The following is a 15,691-nucleotide window of genomic DNA, read 5'->3' as shown; positions in this document are numbered from 1 at the left end:
GGCAGAATGCAATTCGTGGGTTCGTGATTCTGTCAGACTCCACGCTGCAGGATCCGGATGATGCACATAAAACTCCACCTCCCGATCTCACCAACACACTGGTAAAAAACACAGTGGGTTCGAGCGATAGGGCGAGGGAAAAAACAGGAGACCAAGGAAGGGAAAGGAAGGGGGCAGCTGGGAAGGGAAGGCTGAAAGACAAGAAAAACAGTGTACTGGTTATAACTGGACACTTCGAAAACCCTATCTCTCTTCCTCTTTCTCTATTATGATAAGGGGTTCACCTTTCTTCAATCAACGCTCTCCACCTCCTCCCTGTAACCTGGGTATGTGTATAGCTGCACCAATAATTCCTATGGAATATAAACAACAATTATTTCTAATTCACCCCTAGAAGAAAGGTACAATTATTTGTAACATGGCTATACCTACCCCTCCTTGAAAAGAATGTGCTTTAAATTAAACGTGTGAATTTCCACCAACTAAGTGTACTCAAATCATAAATGTTATGCTCTTCCAATGAACATGTCTGCGATGCCAAAATGTACAATATATTCCTTCGGGAAATACGGCAAGATGTAGCCTCCTACTACTGTCTTCCGCTCCCTTTCAACAACTCCAAATGTCTCTCAAATGAACACGCTCCAAACACGGCAAGATGTAGGATTTCCCACTATCTTCCGCTTTGGCAATTAAATCTGGAGACACTAGTGCCTTACTTCGTAGCGGCAGTGCGCAGAAGGCTGGCCCCACTACACTCCGCTCTCAGTGTGAACACAACAAGGATTCCAATACTATTCTAGGCAGTCATTAGGTCACAGTCTAAGCATCACAGTTCAACATTTCCAAGCAACGCGTTAATCTCACGCGTGCGTGTAACTCACAGCACTGGAGACACTTCCTGACGGTCCGCTCTTATTCCTTGGCTCGTCTCCTTTCAGACAAGATGATAAATTGACGGCATGAAATTCAGGCGAACAAACAAAGGGACAGGAAACACCGTTCCCGCTTCTAAGGCAGAAGTAAAAAAGCACTCTGCAATAATAGCGCGTTCCGAATTCACTCGCGCTGGAATCAAAAACAAAACGGACAAAACTTCTCTGATCCAGATTCCAGAGAAGACAAGAAACCAATTTCCTCTATGAAGCAAACGTACTGCAGGTCACAAAATCACGAACAGGAAGCAATGGGTCCACCCAGCTTATATAGGACCACGCCCCCTGTATAGGCATTCTGGGAGTTGAAGTTTTTTAATGTTAGGTAGGCGCCTTGGCAGACCCTGACAGTAGAGTGGTGCAGAGTAGAGTGACATTGCATGCAGTGGCATAGAGTAGAGTGTTGCAGAGTGCAGTAGAGTAGAGCTGTAATGCTATACCCGTTTATGCAGCAATGTGTACAAAAGAAGCTTGGATGATGTCATCCGTGATGTCATCAATGATTTAATTTGAGATGTCATCAGTGATGTCATAAATGATGTCATAGAACATGTCATGAGTGATGCAATATGTGAGGTCATAAGCTGTGCATAGTGGGGGCGAAAGTTATTGTTAACTGGTGAATTTGTGTTTTTTTTTTACTTCAAACGTTAATGTTGTTACTGACATATTCACCTAACTATAATGTTACCTTAACATTTGATTTTTTCAGTAAATTTCAAAGTTGTTTTTTAAACAAAAACAGATCTTTTATTACACCTAACTATAACGTTATTTTAGCCTTTTGTTCTTTTAAGTGAATTTCTAGATTTTTTTAATGTAAAGTAATATGTTATTACCATACGTAAAGCCAGTCCCTGCTGTGGGGAGGTTTTCACAGGGCCTTATGGTTTTTAATGGGGTGGGGGCCACGTGGCCCCCTCCCCATCCAAGCCTTATTAAGCCAGAGAGATTCCATCCCCTAGGGCCCTTCTTTTTCAATTGAAGGTGAAGGGGCCGTGTGGCCCCCCCTACCCGAGCCTTATTAGGCCCTGAGGAACCCAATGCCCCAGGGCGTTTTATATTTGAATGGAAGGGGAGGGGTTCTGCGTGGCACCCCTCCCTAAGCCTTAGTAGGCCCTGGGGACCCCATCACTCAGAGCTGTTTTTTTATGAAAGGGGAAGGGTGCCACATAGCCTGGCTAGTACCCTATCCCCCAGGGCTGTTTTTGTAATGAAAGGGGAGGGGTACCGCATGCTCCCTGTCCCTGAGCCTTATTAGGCCCGGGGGATCCCATCCTCCAGGGCCATTTTTATAATGAGAGGGGAGGGGGCCATGTGACCCCCTCCTCAATCCTTATTAAGCCTTGGGGGGCCCATCCCCATGACTTTTTTTTATATGAAAAGGGAGAGGGGCAGCGTGGCACCCCTCCTAGAGCTTTATTAAGCTCATGGGACTTCATTCCCCCAGGGCCACTGCTTAAATAAAAGGGTGGGGGCGCACAATTTTAATATGGTGCTCCCACAAGAGTCTCTTATGTCTCTCAATGACCCAACTGCCTTAATATACAATTATGTTTTTGTTTTCCCCTAAATTTCTTTAAAATGGGAGCAGAAAAAAAAAGGAGTGTTCCAAAATGCAAAATCTCCCTGCATTTTCCATAGACTTCTTTAATACGGGCAACAGCAAAAACTGCTAAATGGAATTTAATGCAAATTCAGCAGAAAACCTAGATCTTGGTCCACAGATTGTGCATTTTGTGATTTGGTGTAAATCCGTTCAATAGGTTTTGAGAAATTTGGGATAACAAATAATTGTCTTGAGACTCTTGCAGGAGCACCAGCTTAAAAATAGTGCTTTCTGATTGGCCCAGGGAGCTTTATTTCCCTTGGGACGTCTTGCTCCCATGGTAGTCGAGCCTTCTGATTGGCTGCCAGAAACATGAGAAAAATATTTCTGGCAGTCATTACTCTGGGATTTAATTCCCCTGTCCTGAAGCTATAAAAATATAAAGATATATGGGGGCAGGTTAGGGATACCCAGACTACCTAGGCCTCTGGGGGGAAGCCAGAGACCCTCCCCCGACCCCAAAAATAAAAATTGGCAAATAATGCATTGAAAAAAATTAAATGGCTGTCAGGCCGCATTTATAAACTATAAGCCCTGTTGAGCCCACATTCCCACTGTATTCATAAGGGGGAGGGCGGCTGCATGGCCCCCTCTCTGAGCCATTAGAGGACCCAGTGGTCCACTGCCGGGGCAGACATATTTTGTATGGGGGTGCTCATCCCCCTCCCCAAGCTTTGAGAGGCTCCAGGGAACTCAGAATATTCTTTATATGGGAACGGGGCCTCCCTGAGCTATTAATGGCCCGGGGACCCCCCTCTCCCGGGCCGGCTCAAATTGCCCTAAAAAATATCAGCCCTGGGGGTGGGGTCCCCAGGCCCTAAAGAGGCTCTGGGAGGGGGCCACGTGGCCTGACACCGCAGGCAGCCCCTGCCATACACGGCCAAAGGTGAATATTGATTCTGCCCTGCACTGTCCTTTGTAGACCAAGCTAAAACTGTGACAAAGAGCTGTTTCTTCCAACTCTTCTCCTTCAGAAGCATTCTATTCAATTTCGTCTACCGATCATTAAAGCCTTTGTCTCCTTTTGATTATTGTAACTGTTCATATCTTGGGCTCTCTGATAATCTGCTTTGTAGACTTCAACTCATCAGAACCTTGCAACCATACTCTCGCTTCGATTGAGGATAAGAGATCACATTACTTCTACTCTGATCTCTTCTCATGGCTGCCAGTGAAAGCACACATTCTGTTTTAGTCTTTCTGTTTGCAGGGGCAGCTTTAGGCTCATGGCGGCCCTGGGCAGGGAGCGTGGGTAGGGGGCCCCCGAAGGAACGCAGGCACGGAGGCCAGTGAAGAGGGGGGAGTCATGGTGTTTGGAAATGGAACAGAGCCGGAGGCCCCAAAATCCCTGCCAGGGGCCGCCACGCAAATATGTATCCATCCTCAGAGGATTATAGTATTAAGGATATATATTGGCGTGGTGGCTCCTGGGGTTTGGCGGCCCTGTGCAGGTGCACAGCTTGCACATGCCTAAGGCTGCCCCTGCTGTTTGGAACATAGATCCATCTTCTCACTAGCAAACTCTGTCGTAAGCGCTCCATTTTCTCCATGTCACCGGCTACAATATCTTAGCTCAAAGAACACGTTTCTCCTTTTAGTCCGTAAAGTTCCCTGTCAAACTTTTAGAAGCCGATTTTTTTACGTGATAGTTTAAAATGGACCTCTTTAACTCAGCAGCTTAAATAAAATTGCAGATTCAGGAAAGAGCTTAAAACGTGGCTGTTATAAAGATATTTGTGGAAATTCCTGCAGTGGGCCTGTGGTTGAGATATCGGCTCAGGGTGGAGGTAATTTGTAGCACCATGATACCCCTCTGGGGTGAACGGTGTGCTCTTTGAATCCACAAACGAAAATAAACTAAACTCCTCTGCCTTCCGACCCCTGCTGCGTATAGCCTTTTTTCAACCTTTGTCTGTCCATAGTCGTCTGGCTTGCAGGGCCTGGCCCTGCACCCCACACTTTGTGGGTGTCTGATCCCTGCTATGCCTTTGGCCTGGTGTGGCCTATGGCAGGGGTGGTGGTGGTTGATAGGGCCTGGCATCCGACCCCCTTTAAGCGAATGCAATTGGGAATGGACTGCAAGGCCTGGACTCCAGCCAGTATCTACATCCCATGCTCCAGCAGAGGGTGGGGTGCAGGGCCTGCTCTGTGAGCAATGCAAAAGCAACAGTTGATGGACAGAATGCAGAACAAAGTCATACATTCACCCCAGTACAGAGATCTGGGCCTCAATCCATCGTGTTTATGCTCACAATGCCATTCCAGTTTGAACCCAGCCATATGCAAATCAGTCTTGACCCTGTGCCCCATGGGAACAGTCCAGCCCGAACTGCCAAGCCAGGTCCTCCCTGAACTGGAAACAAGCATCCAAGGACCGGTTTCGGGCTTTCAGCCCTCATCAGCCTGGATAGCTTGAATCCAGTGGAAATTTGCAGCATGGGTGGGTTATAGAGCCAAGATTCTGGGCAGGTCCTACATCCCAACCACCAGGCAGATAACTCACCACTGCACACCACCGTTAGCCGTATGCAGTGGTGTGGGTTAAAGGGACTGCACACAGTCCAGTACGTGCAGCTTATTTTTTATGTTTTGGGAGTTTTTTTGTTCTTATGTTGGAACTTTATTTTGGTGGGCTTTATGTTACATGTTTCTAGACATTATAATTATTTGCTTTTTTGGTAAACTATATTAAGCTATTTTTTTACTTTTTGTTCTTGATTCCCTCATTTATTACACCTTTTGTAAAAAGATGTGGGGAATTTTCTTAGATGGGCGTTCATTGCCTGAGAGATCTCCTGCCTGTTCATTTTCTCCTGCACAAATAATTGTATTGCTGTGGTTGCAAAAGGTGGAAAATACTGGCGTTGGTGGTCTTTCTCGTTCTCTACCTCTTGCTGGACAGTTCGTGGCAGAGTTTCTTCTTCTTTGTCCTCTTCCTTCCTCCACGGTCTTTGAATCTCAGAATGGACAACTTAATTTGGTGCATGGCCCATAGGCGTTTCCTCATGCCACTGGCCCCAAATTAGTACATCACCGGACAAAGGTTACATTCTACTTTCCAGGCATTTACTTTTTTTCTGCCCTGCTGGGTGGGTAAAGAATTGCCACACCAGTGAATCCCTCTCAGGATGTGTGGCAGCACAGGCCGTCAAAGTGGTGGCAACCTCCACAACCTCATCGTCTTTTTGTGGTTGCAGAGTTGATGGTCCTTCTGTAGCCCTGGTTGCATCCTGGATTGCTTCTATGGGCTGAGATGCTGTGACTGTAATGGATGAGATGTGGATGGCTCTTTCAAAAGACATAGGCTGAATGGTGTCCTGAGGAAGGTCGATGAGTGTTCAGACTGGTGGTAAAAAGGTGCGCGGTGGAAAAAATATTGTCTACTGTGCCTTTGTTTCCAATAGCTGAGAATGAAAGATTTTTTATGGGGTGGCAGGAGGGCGTATGAGACTATGTCAAACTAAAGGAAAGGCCAGTAAATGTCAAAATGGACGACAGATACGAATAAACCTGTGGGTACCCAGGCTAGGAAAAATAAAAACACAGACCGGACTTTTGATGCCTCTGGTGTCAGAGTAGCTACAACACGGTGTGGTGTGGCAAGTTGTAAAACAACAAAAAATCGTAGAGGATATAAACCCTCAGATGGACAACAGGGAAAATATTTGTAGCTTGATAAAAATTCCTTTCTTCACAGGATGGTCACGGGTATCTAATCATTGTGGTGCCAGAGGAATGCCATAATCTACCATGTCTTTCACAGTTCAACACCACATAGTGCAATGTGTTCATCAGTGGTTCGGGCAGCTAAGGGCGGTGGGGCCAGGTTGGGGGAGGGGTTGGAGGTGATTTGGAAAGACGACGACGAGGGAAAATTATTTATTTAATGTTCCCTCGTGCTCGTCTGTTGGATTCCCCCTAACCCGGCACACGGCTCCACTGCTCTTACCTGCAAGGGCCTCTCCTGAATGTGTTCTGTTGCAGACCCTTTGAGTAGCTGCATTCTTTTGTACATGCATTTTTTTCTTGCATCCTCTATGCTACCAAATTTACTACTTTACATTTACACCTGACTGTTTTTTTTTCAACTTAGGCTATCAGTTGATCCAACACAAAATAACTGTATTCAGGTTACTACAAATAAAACATTTCAGAAAATTGATAGAAGTCAACTTCGAGTGAGTAAAAATGCGACGGTCTGGGTATCAACATGTCACCTTAAAAATGCATGTTCAAGAACCATGAATATCTACATTATACCTGGTAAAATAGGTAAAGTTATTTTCATTTACTATATCACTTGAAAACTGCCTGCTCCTGACTGAAAGATATTTTGTTTAGAAAGTGTTTCATTGTTGTCTACTAATTAAAGTAAAAGGGTTTGTTTAAAGTTGTACCTGATCCAAATATGCACTTGTGTGTGAGAACTTGGAGTTACATTAGATGTGTTCCAGAAAGTGGCTCTCACCCATTCAATTCAGGCTTACAAGTATAGCTTGATTGTTACAATCAAGGATATTTCTTTGAAGTGTAATGTAAAGTTATGTTGTTATGTAATGGTAATTTGTAGAGCTCATTCACACCAAATGGGTTCTTGGCACTAAACTAAACAACTGTGAGGAAGTTAACTGAAAAAAGCCTGATAAAAGAGCCATGTTTCGAGAGACCATCGAAATGCACGGAGGTTGGGTTCCTTGTGAAGTTCAGAGAGAAGATTCCACAAGCATAAGGGACAGATGGAGAAACTGCTACCACCACTGATGGTTTTACGAAATGTAGGGACAACCAGATTGGTGTCTGAAGAGGAGCGGGGAGCGCCATTAGCCAATCAAACGGAAATGAAAGCAGCGGCAGTCCCATGAACTGCTTTCAAAACAATGCAGAGAGATTTAAGCTGAAACCTGTGTCATAGTTAGGAAATACAACTTTTGCCGTAGAGGGCGGGCATAGCAAATCTAGGATCATTTAATATCCGCTGTGCAACAGCATTTTGTACCATTTGAAACCTGTTAAGGAACATGGTAGGGGGCCACACCTTCTCATACCTGGTCCCCAAAACCCAGAATGGCCCCTCACAACACATTAAAGCCTCCTCTTTTCTTGACATTCGCGAGAAGCTGAAGACCTCGCTTGGCGAGTAAGCTCCCTTTTCCAGTAAGGGCAGGTTTCGCTCACCTATGGAGCGCCTGGATAACCTCCCGGGTGATTGGTACTCTATGAAAACCCCAATAACTTGACATAACTTAGGGAAGCGGGATAGAGCGAGTTGGCATAATATAATCAAGAGAAAGTAATCACGGCAGCTGTAGCTTTCTTTCCATATTTCATTCTAAAAGGAAGTCCTTTCCTCAGAGCCCTGAGATGGATATTCAGGGGGAGACCACCTAAGACACCTGGTTAGACGATCGACAGGGGGCTGTCGATCTTCACACCAACCTTTTTCATTACAGCAGAGGGCAACAGCAAAGGACCCATGTGCACTGGCTTCTAGGTGTCAAACCCGAGATCAGATTTGCCATTGCTTACTAAATCCTCTGGTTTTATTTACATGCAACTGAGCACTGTTACTTCCCATCCAAGCTCAGACAAAGGACATAAGTCATCAAAATGCTTCATGGGAAGAGGGATTGTTGTCCTGACGCAGCATGATTTGTTGTTTAGTCTGACTGCATGTATATTTTACAGGCCATGGTGGCTAGGGCTTTTGCCAGGGAAATACATACTTATTGAACAAATGAGGGGAAAACGCGAAGCATTGAGGCTCCCTGCACGGTACTAGAGTATTGCTAATATTGAAACAGGTAACTTTCATTTACAGCTTGAAAGCGTTCCAATAAAAGGCCTGAAAGAATTTAAAGCCACTGCTCTGGAGCCCTCCTGCAACTGAAAAGTTGAGTAAGATGGTGCGATCAGATGATACGGTCTGATGACGGTCAGTGCATGGCATGGCCGTGGCCACGGTCTAGTTTTAAATTGTGCACGATTGACAAAAGCACAGATTCAGTGTTATGGGCTGTCTGAAAACTGACTTGAAAACTTGACTCTAGTAGATGGTTTGTCACAGGGGTTTACCCATAGGTTTGTTGATGATTTTTGTGCTGATGGGACTAAAGGAATCTGATGATAAATGTTAAGCTTGGGCTTTGTCAGCAATGGAAGCAACGCTGCCACTTTAAATGAGCTTGGAACTAATCCTTGATCTAAAGTAAAATGTTTAAGAGAGGAGAATAGGTGCAGAGATGGTGGCTGTGAATTGTTAAATAATCTTGTACATGCAAGGGACAAATGGGAGCCAGACTTAAGCACGACAATGGGTGAAAGCAGGTCATCTTTTTGACATTTGGTTTTAAGGATTGCAATTTTGTAGACTAGATTGCAGAGTCAATGAGAGCTGGTGAAAAATGCCCCTTATCAGTTTCTTGCCCAATTTTAAAGATCTTATCCACAAACTACATATTCAGCTGACCACGTAAAAAGATGGAATGGGCATCCTTCCTGGGCAAATATTGACCATATCTGTAAGCCCCTTCACTATGGCAAATACCTTCTTCTCCATATTTAAAGAACAATTATTTTTTTTATTATAATAAGCTTTCGTGCCATTAAATACATTTTTTTTGTAGATAGGCATCCCTGTGTTAAACTCTATTTTAGTGAGTCGTCATCGTTTTCCAGCTAGTTTAGTAACCCATGTAGAGATCATGGGCGCCTGACTATGGGCTATCTCAATAACCAAATGGAAAAGGTTTTCCATGAAAAAACTTGTGTCCTTAGAGATGAAGCCAGAGCCGTAAAGTTGCCTTTGCCCCACTTCCAACACGAGGCCATAAGTCTATTAGGGGGTGCCTTGTGTAAGAATATAAAAATGTGATGATGTAATGCCACGACCAAGTGCAGGGATGAAATGTCAGACTACATAAGGGCAAATTATGAGACTGTACGTGGTACAAGACATGATTGTTGTCTTATGTTAGTTGGTGAATCATTTGCAGTAAATTAAATGAGATCATTAATCAGAAAAGTCCCTGTCTTTGGCTGTCTCATAGATATTCTCCTCTCAATAATTAGAATCTCCAACAATCAACAGAGGGGAACAATGGCAATTAGCCATCAAAATAATTCATAACATTCTAACGGGAACGGTGGGCATTTTATGAGGATGTGAATAAACAAAGTAGGATTAAAGGACCCATGTCAACACAAATGAATTTGCTTCCATGTCCTTAATGAGACTCACAGTTGTACTGTCAAAGAGAAGCCATTTCACACAATGATGACCTCCTCCCATGTAATGTACAGGGTTGTAGGTTTCTTATATAAACAACTTGCACATATAGATGAAATGTGCTTGTATCTCTCATACAACCAACATCGCGCCAACATCGAAACCTATACTTCCATGACATATTTCTGGCTCATCAAAGAAATGTTGCCACTCTTTCTAACTAGCAACAAGAACAGGACATTAAAGAGGTATCTCCTACTATGTGCAAGCCACAAAGCAATATATCAGTGGTATATATAGCATTGCAAATGTGGTCGGAAATCATCAACAGTTGACGACTATGTGCTTCGGTGGTAACTGATTGACAATGGGACAAAAAAACTATTCCCATTCAGAAAATGAGAAGACTGTGATGAAGGTCTGCTGTCCTTCCTAGGCCTTCATAATGTCACAGCCATTCAAAGGTGGATTAAAAATGTATTCTGCCTCATTTATTTTCAAGATGAAAATACATTTTGCAATGCAACTGATTAGTACATCAGTCAAATTGCAAAATGCTGGGTAGCTCGCAAAAAGTTCTTGTAGTTTTTGCACCCACTGTTTACGCCATTCCCGATTGTACAGGAGGCCCAACAATTCAAGATCTTAAGAAATTGACATTGCACTATATCATGTGTAATGGCATACGTGTCTGCTTTTCAACAACTTGTTGGCATGTGTTATCCCATACATGCATCTATCCTTAAGTTGCTCAATGATTGCTTGGAACATTATACCTGACAGTGTGCGATCTAGCCCAACCAGGTAGAAGAATATGGATCTAAATTAAATGGTTCTGAAAGTATGCGGACTATTTTATGCCACTTACACACTGCTAAAAATGTCACCCTTCTGAAGCTAAGTAAGGTACTAATGTGCCCCCATTAACCAAAAATATGAAAATGGGATGCTGGGTCAGCCTCCAACCCCATTAACAACAGGATTACAAAAACAGCAGAGAAGGGTGTAGCCATGGGTGACACTTCCCATTTAAGAAAAGAAGATGGAAGGAATTAGGAGGGTGGTCACTTAGCCAAAAATGGCTTCATATCTGCACTGCGCCTGCCTCCATTTTAGCATGGCCTACCCCACTAAAACACGTGGGTGAAGATAAAACAAAAAGAGTATGTGGAATGGAGGGGATTTTTAAAGAGTAACATGTGTTTATGTGAGCTATTGAAGTGAAAAGTCCAAAAACAACATGTGCTAATTCCCTATTAATTGGCACATTACATTTTGGCTAGCTACAGTAAAGTTAGCCCATGTTCTTCCATATGCCACCCAATATTTTTTAAAGTGAACTATTGTAATGATAGAGCGCGCAGGTCACCCGACTAACTTTATTACCAAATATTCACACTTGGGCCCATAAAATATTTTCATTACACTTTAATCAGGTAACCTACACTCTACTACCAGCAATTCAGTTCCTTTCTATTTATTCTGTGTACCTGATTTACCAATCCTCGTCACAGGTACCTAAGATCACAATGGATCAAGGAGCTAGCTGTGAAATAAGTAGACAACACAAAAACCATATACAAATTAAATAATGTTTGTACTCCTTATAATAACCACAGACTCAGGAAGTTTTGAAAACCTTTATCTAATCATCATCATATGCCATGAGCAAAAGATTTACACAGATCAAACTATCTATAACTAGAATTAGAAATATCGTATAGCTATGAATGAGGCAAAGAATCATTTAGAAATCGAAAATTAAAGGGAAGGAGAAAATAAGGAACACGCTATTTTAGATCAACAGGCTTTCACAACTTCACTAAAGGCGGGTAAAGAAAGGGAACATGCTAATCAAAGTAGACTTTCGAAATTCACTAACGGTTCAAAGGAAATGAAACTTATGAAATTTGGTTAATCCAGATGTGCTTAGTCTCTTTGGGGAGGGTAAAAATGGAACATTCTATATATACAAAATGATTTAGCATTTAACTAAAGGTAGGTAGAAAATTGGAACATACTAATAGACAATTAATGCATGAAAATCTCATTTATAGAGAGACAGGGAAGAAAAGGGAGCATTTGCAATTATGCTTTATTAGAGATGTGAGGAAGGCAAGTTTTAGATAAACAATCACCCAACAGACTTTATATTTACTTAGGATAGAGTGAAGACCAACCCTGGCCACGGGTCAGTTTGGAAAGACGGGAAAGGACCCTCAAGGACTTAGATTGCCAGTAGGCAAGCAGGTACAGCTCATGAACCTACTTCTATCTTTGTAGAAGCCCCTCCTTCCAACCTCTGGGTACCCGTTTGAGACGGTAACAATTTAGCTGATGAAAGGTATGTACCACGAGTATAATTTTGGCATGTAGGGGCACTTTTATCAAGAACGAATCACAACAGTTCCCTTTTTCTGTTGTTACATATGATAACAGTTTGAAACCCCAATAAAATAGCGGTGACCATACAGACAGCTATACAAGTAATAACAGTAAGCATTACTACTTCACAATGACTCCTTTTTAGTCCAGACCTTTGTACACCTTATTAAGCAACACGCTTTGAGAGAACTCTAGGAAACCTCACAACTTTAGAGTTACCTCTACCTCCTGCTGTATATCATTGGAGGTTCCCATTTCATTGTTTGTTTACCAGTATGAGTATGTGGTTGATGTCCCCTAGAGATAGGGAGTCCTACAGCGAAGTTTTTTACTTTTGACTTAAAACTTTTTAAACTATATTTGACTCGTGCACAAATCCTTATGACCCACACCCTAGCAATGCAATTTGTGTTTCACCCACAGGTCCAATTTTGACCTTCATTAAAGAGTAGACTTCTGTCACTCTCTACACAGAACTCACCTGGTCCTGAAGAAAGCCGTACCGACCCCTTGGGCAATAAGGCTGAAACATGTCGACCATTGTTTGAACACTGGAGGATTGAATATGTGTGAAACGTAACCATTTCTTTAACGTATTCTGTCATATCCTCAGCCACCAATTCAATCCCGGACAATAAAATCATATTCCTCCCGGCATGATTGGATTGTTTTAAATATATTCACTCACACTTCACCTATAATCACTGATCACTACTGTTTTAACCTAGGGTGTTCTCCTCCAGGTGGAGGGTGCATACCAACTGACCCCATGATTCTGCACAGACGTGTAAACGAAGGCGGAGAACCAAGATATACCGCCCATACCACCATGACTACACCATGACTACACATGTATGAGGGTCTTTTACCAAGGGTCATTCCAGTTAGAACTGTACCCAGGTTACACAGGACAAGTGATCCCCCCTCCCCCCTTCTTGATTAGCAGTATTTAAAGCCAAGGAACTTGGTGGGATCACTAACATTCCTTCTCCCTATTCTTGATTGCTACATGTTCAGCTGCGAACAGCAGTGGGAGCTACGTAGACACACTACCTCTGTAGGTGTCAACAAAAACTTTGAACTTTGAATAGTAGGACCAATAATACCATGGCGTCCAATTTTGGCCTGAGCTATTCCATTGAGGAGATCGATGAGATACTCGCTAGACCCCAACTTCTGGCGGACGCTAATCTGACTCAGACCCTGGTGAACAAAGATGAATGGGACGAACTTACAGAGCTGAAGAAAGAACAAATAAGAACCGCGGTACATGGTATCATTATGACAGAATATCTACGTGTGAATGCTGCACCCAGAGGCCTTTGGGTGACAAACAGTCCGCGAATTTTCCTGAAAGACCTAGCCTTTAGGAAGGACTGGTCGTCAATTTCGTGGAAGTGTACTAGGGACTATCTAGAACTTATCATCAAAACAGCCACACGGCTAACAGATGAATTGAGACCAAACTAAACACCATGGTAGACATAAGAATCTACAAACAGAAATTAGATGAAATCAACAAGGAAATGAGCGACAATCAAGAATACCTCACACAATCAAAACTCCAAAAATTATCAAAGGAGCTAAAGAGGTTTTCTATTGAACGGATACATCCGTACAGCAGTAAAGATTTCAAGAGCAATGACAATGCTTCCAATCACAGCACCAACAGCGGCTCTTCAGTGGATGGGTCTGACAGTAGTGGGGACGACCAATACAGCAACAGAAGAAGAGGCAACTTTAACAAGCGGGGTAACCGTTGAGGTAACAATATGTGGCCACACTACCAAATGGGTCCCCCCATGCCTTTCCAGCCGTACAACCCACATTTTCAGAACTGGATGAACCCTTATTTCCAAGGCCCCCCTATGAATCACCAGCAACAACAACAGTTGGGACCTAATTTCAACCAACGTCCTTTTTTAGGAGGGGGCCGTACACCACAAAGACAAAGAAGAAGAGGAGTGACCTGGTCCGACCAACCACGCCAGGTACAGACCAGGAGTGTCACCAAAGCCAAAGCGGGGCCGAGTACAGCGACCTGATTGTTAACTTAACAGAGAGAACACTTACTCAAGATCAAGTGAGAGTACTCAACAAGGGCCTCGGGTATGTACCCACACCAAGCCTGGACATTTTTAAAACCAAGTGCGAAATATCAGAATTTTGTCGGAAATTGAAACTGAAGGCCTTTTTTGGGGAACAAGAAATGCCTACTACGGATGGTGATACCTCGCTCAGAAAAAAGTCAAGATTCTGTCCCTTGAACTCACAGATACCAATTGAAATACAGACATTTGAACAAGCGGTGATGCATGAACTTGATGATCTAACAACTCTGGTAAAGAAACCATTCCAGAACATTTCAAAGAAAGAACAACAAGCTCTTCTAGAACTGAAAAATGACAAGGATCATCTGGTCATAAAACCAGCGGACAAAGGTGGAGGGATTGTCCTGCTCACAAAAGAGAGATATCATGAACAATGTTTGGAACTACTATCTGACAACACCTTCTATGAAATTATCACTGTAGATCCTACACCCAGGCTACAACAAACAATAACATTGTTGATCGAAGAGGCTGAAGCACATAACTGGCTTTCTAAAAAAGAAGCAGAGTTTCTACGAACTGACACCCCAAGAACACCATATTTTTACTCTTTACCGAAGACACACAAAGCTATGAGTCCACCTCCGGGACGCCCCATAGTGTCCGGTATTGGGTCAGTTCTGGAGCCCTTGTCCCAGTTTGTAGATGAGTACTTAAAACCTTTGACCCAACAAACTCCCACGTACCTCAAGGATACTAGAGACCTTCTTAACCACCTCTCCACCGTGACTTTTTGTGAAACAACCATGATCCTTGTAGGGTTAGACGTGGAAAGTCTCTACACGAGTCTCCCTCAAGAGAAGACACTAGATACCCTGGAGAACATATTATTTAATATGGATTGGAACTTCAAAACACCAAGACATTTCATACTGGAGTGTTGCAGACTTGCACTAACAGAAAATTATTTTCTTTTTGAATCAACCATGTATAAACAACGACACAGAACCTCGATGGGCAGCACATTCGCCCCGAGTGTGGCCGGGCTGTATGTCAGTAATTTCGAAGAAATGTTTGTCAACAACCAGTGTAACCCCTTCCAGAAACAGATCCGTTTCTGGAAGCGTTACATAGATGACATTCTCCTCATTTGGGAAGGGAGTGCTGACAGCCTGACACAGTTTCACAGGTGGCTAAATGACCAAGCTCAATGGCTTAAATTCACATACACATCAAGCAAGGATAGTCTAGATTTTCTGGACATCACCATTTATGTGGAAGAAGGCATACTACACACAAAAACTTTTTTTAAACCTACGGCTAAAAACAGCTTATTGTCGTTCAATAGCCATCATCCACGACCGCTGAGGGAAAACCTCCCCTTCAGCCAGTTTCTACGCTTACGGAGGAACTGTAGCAAAATCGAAGAATATCAACTCCAAGCAGATGATCTATGTGCTAAACTCTCGGCCAGGGATTACCCCAA

The 15,691-nt window shown here is 43.2% G+C and overlaps 1 protein-coding gene across 1 annotated transcript in view; it reads left to right on the top strand.

The window, feature by feature from the left end:
- The window catches only part of LOC147726646 (interleukin-31 receptor subunit alpha-like), a 672,471-nt gene that overhangs the window by 280,373 nt on the left and 376,407 nt on the right, over nt 1-15,691 (top strand). Inside the window, exon 6 of the mRNA XM_086960699.1 lies at nt 6,638-6,816. Coding sequence (XP_086816825.1) covers nt 6,638-6,816 — 179 coding nt within the window. The remainder of the gene's footprint in view (nt 1-6,637; nt 6,817-15,691) is intronic.

The sequence above is a fragment of the Lissotriton vulgaris genome, chromosome 3_1, assembly GCF_964263255.1.
Source record: "Lissotriton vulgaris chromosome 3_1, aLisVul1.2, whole genome shotgun sequence".
Classification (NCBI taxonomy): domain Eukaryota; kingdom Metazoa; phylum Chordata; class Amphibia; order Caudata; family Salamandridae; genus Lissotriton; species Lissotriton vulgaris.
The sequence above is the reverse complement of the archived record's forward strand: the minus strand, read 5'-3'. Positions and strand labels throughout refer to the sequence as shown.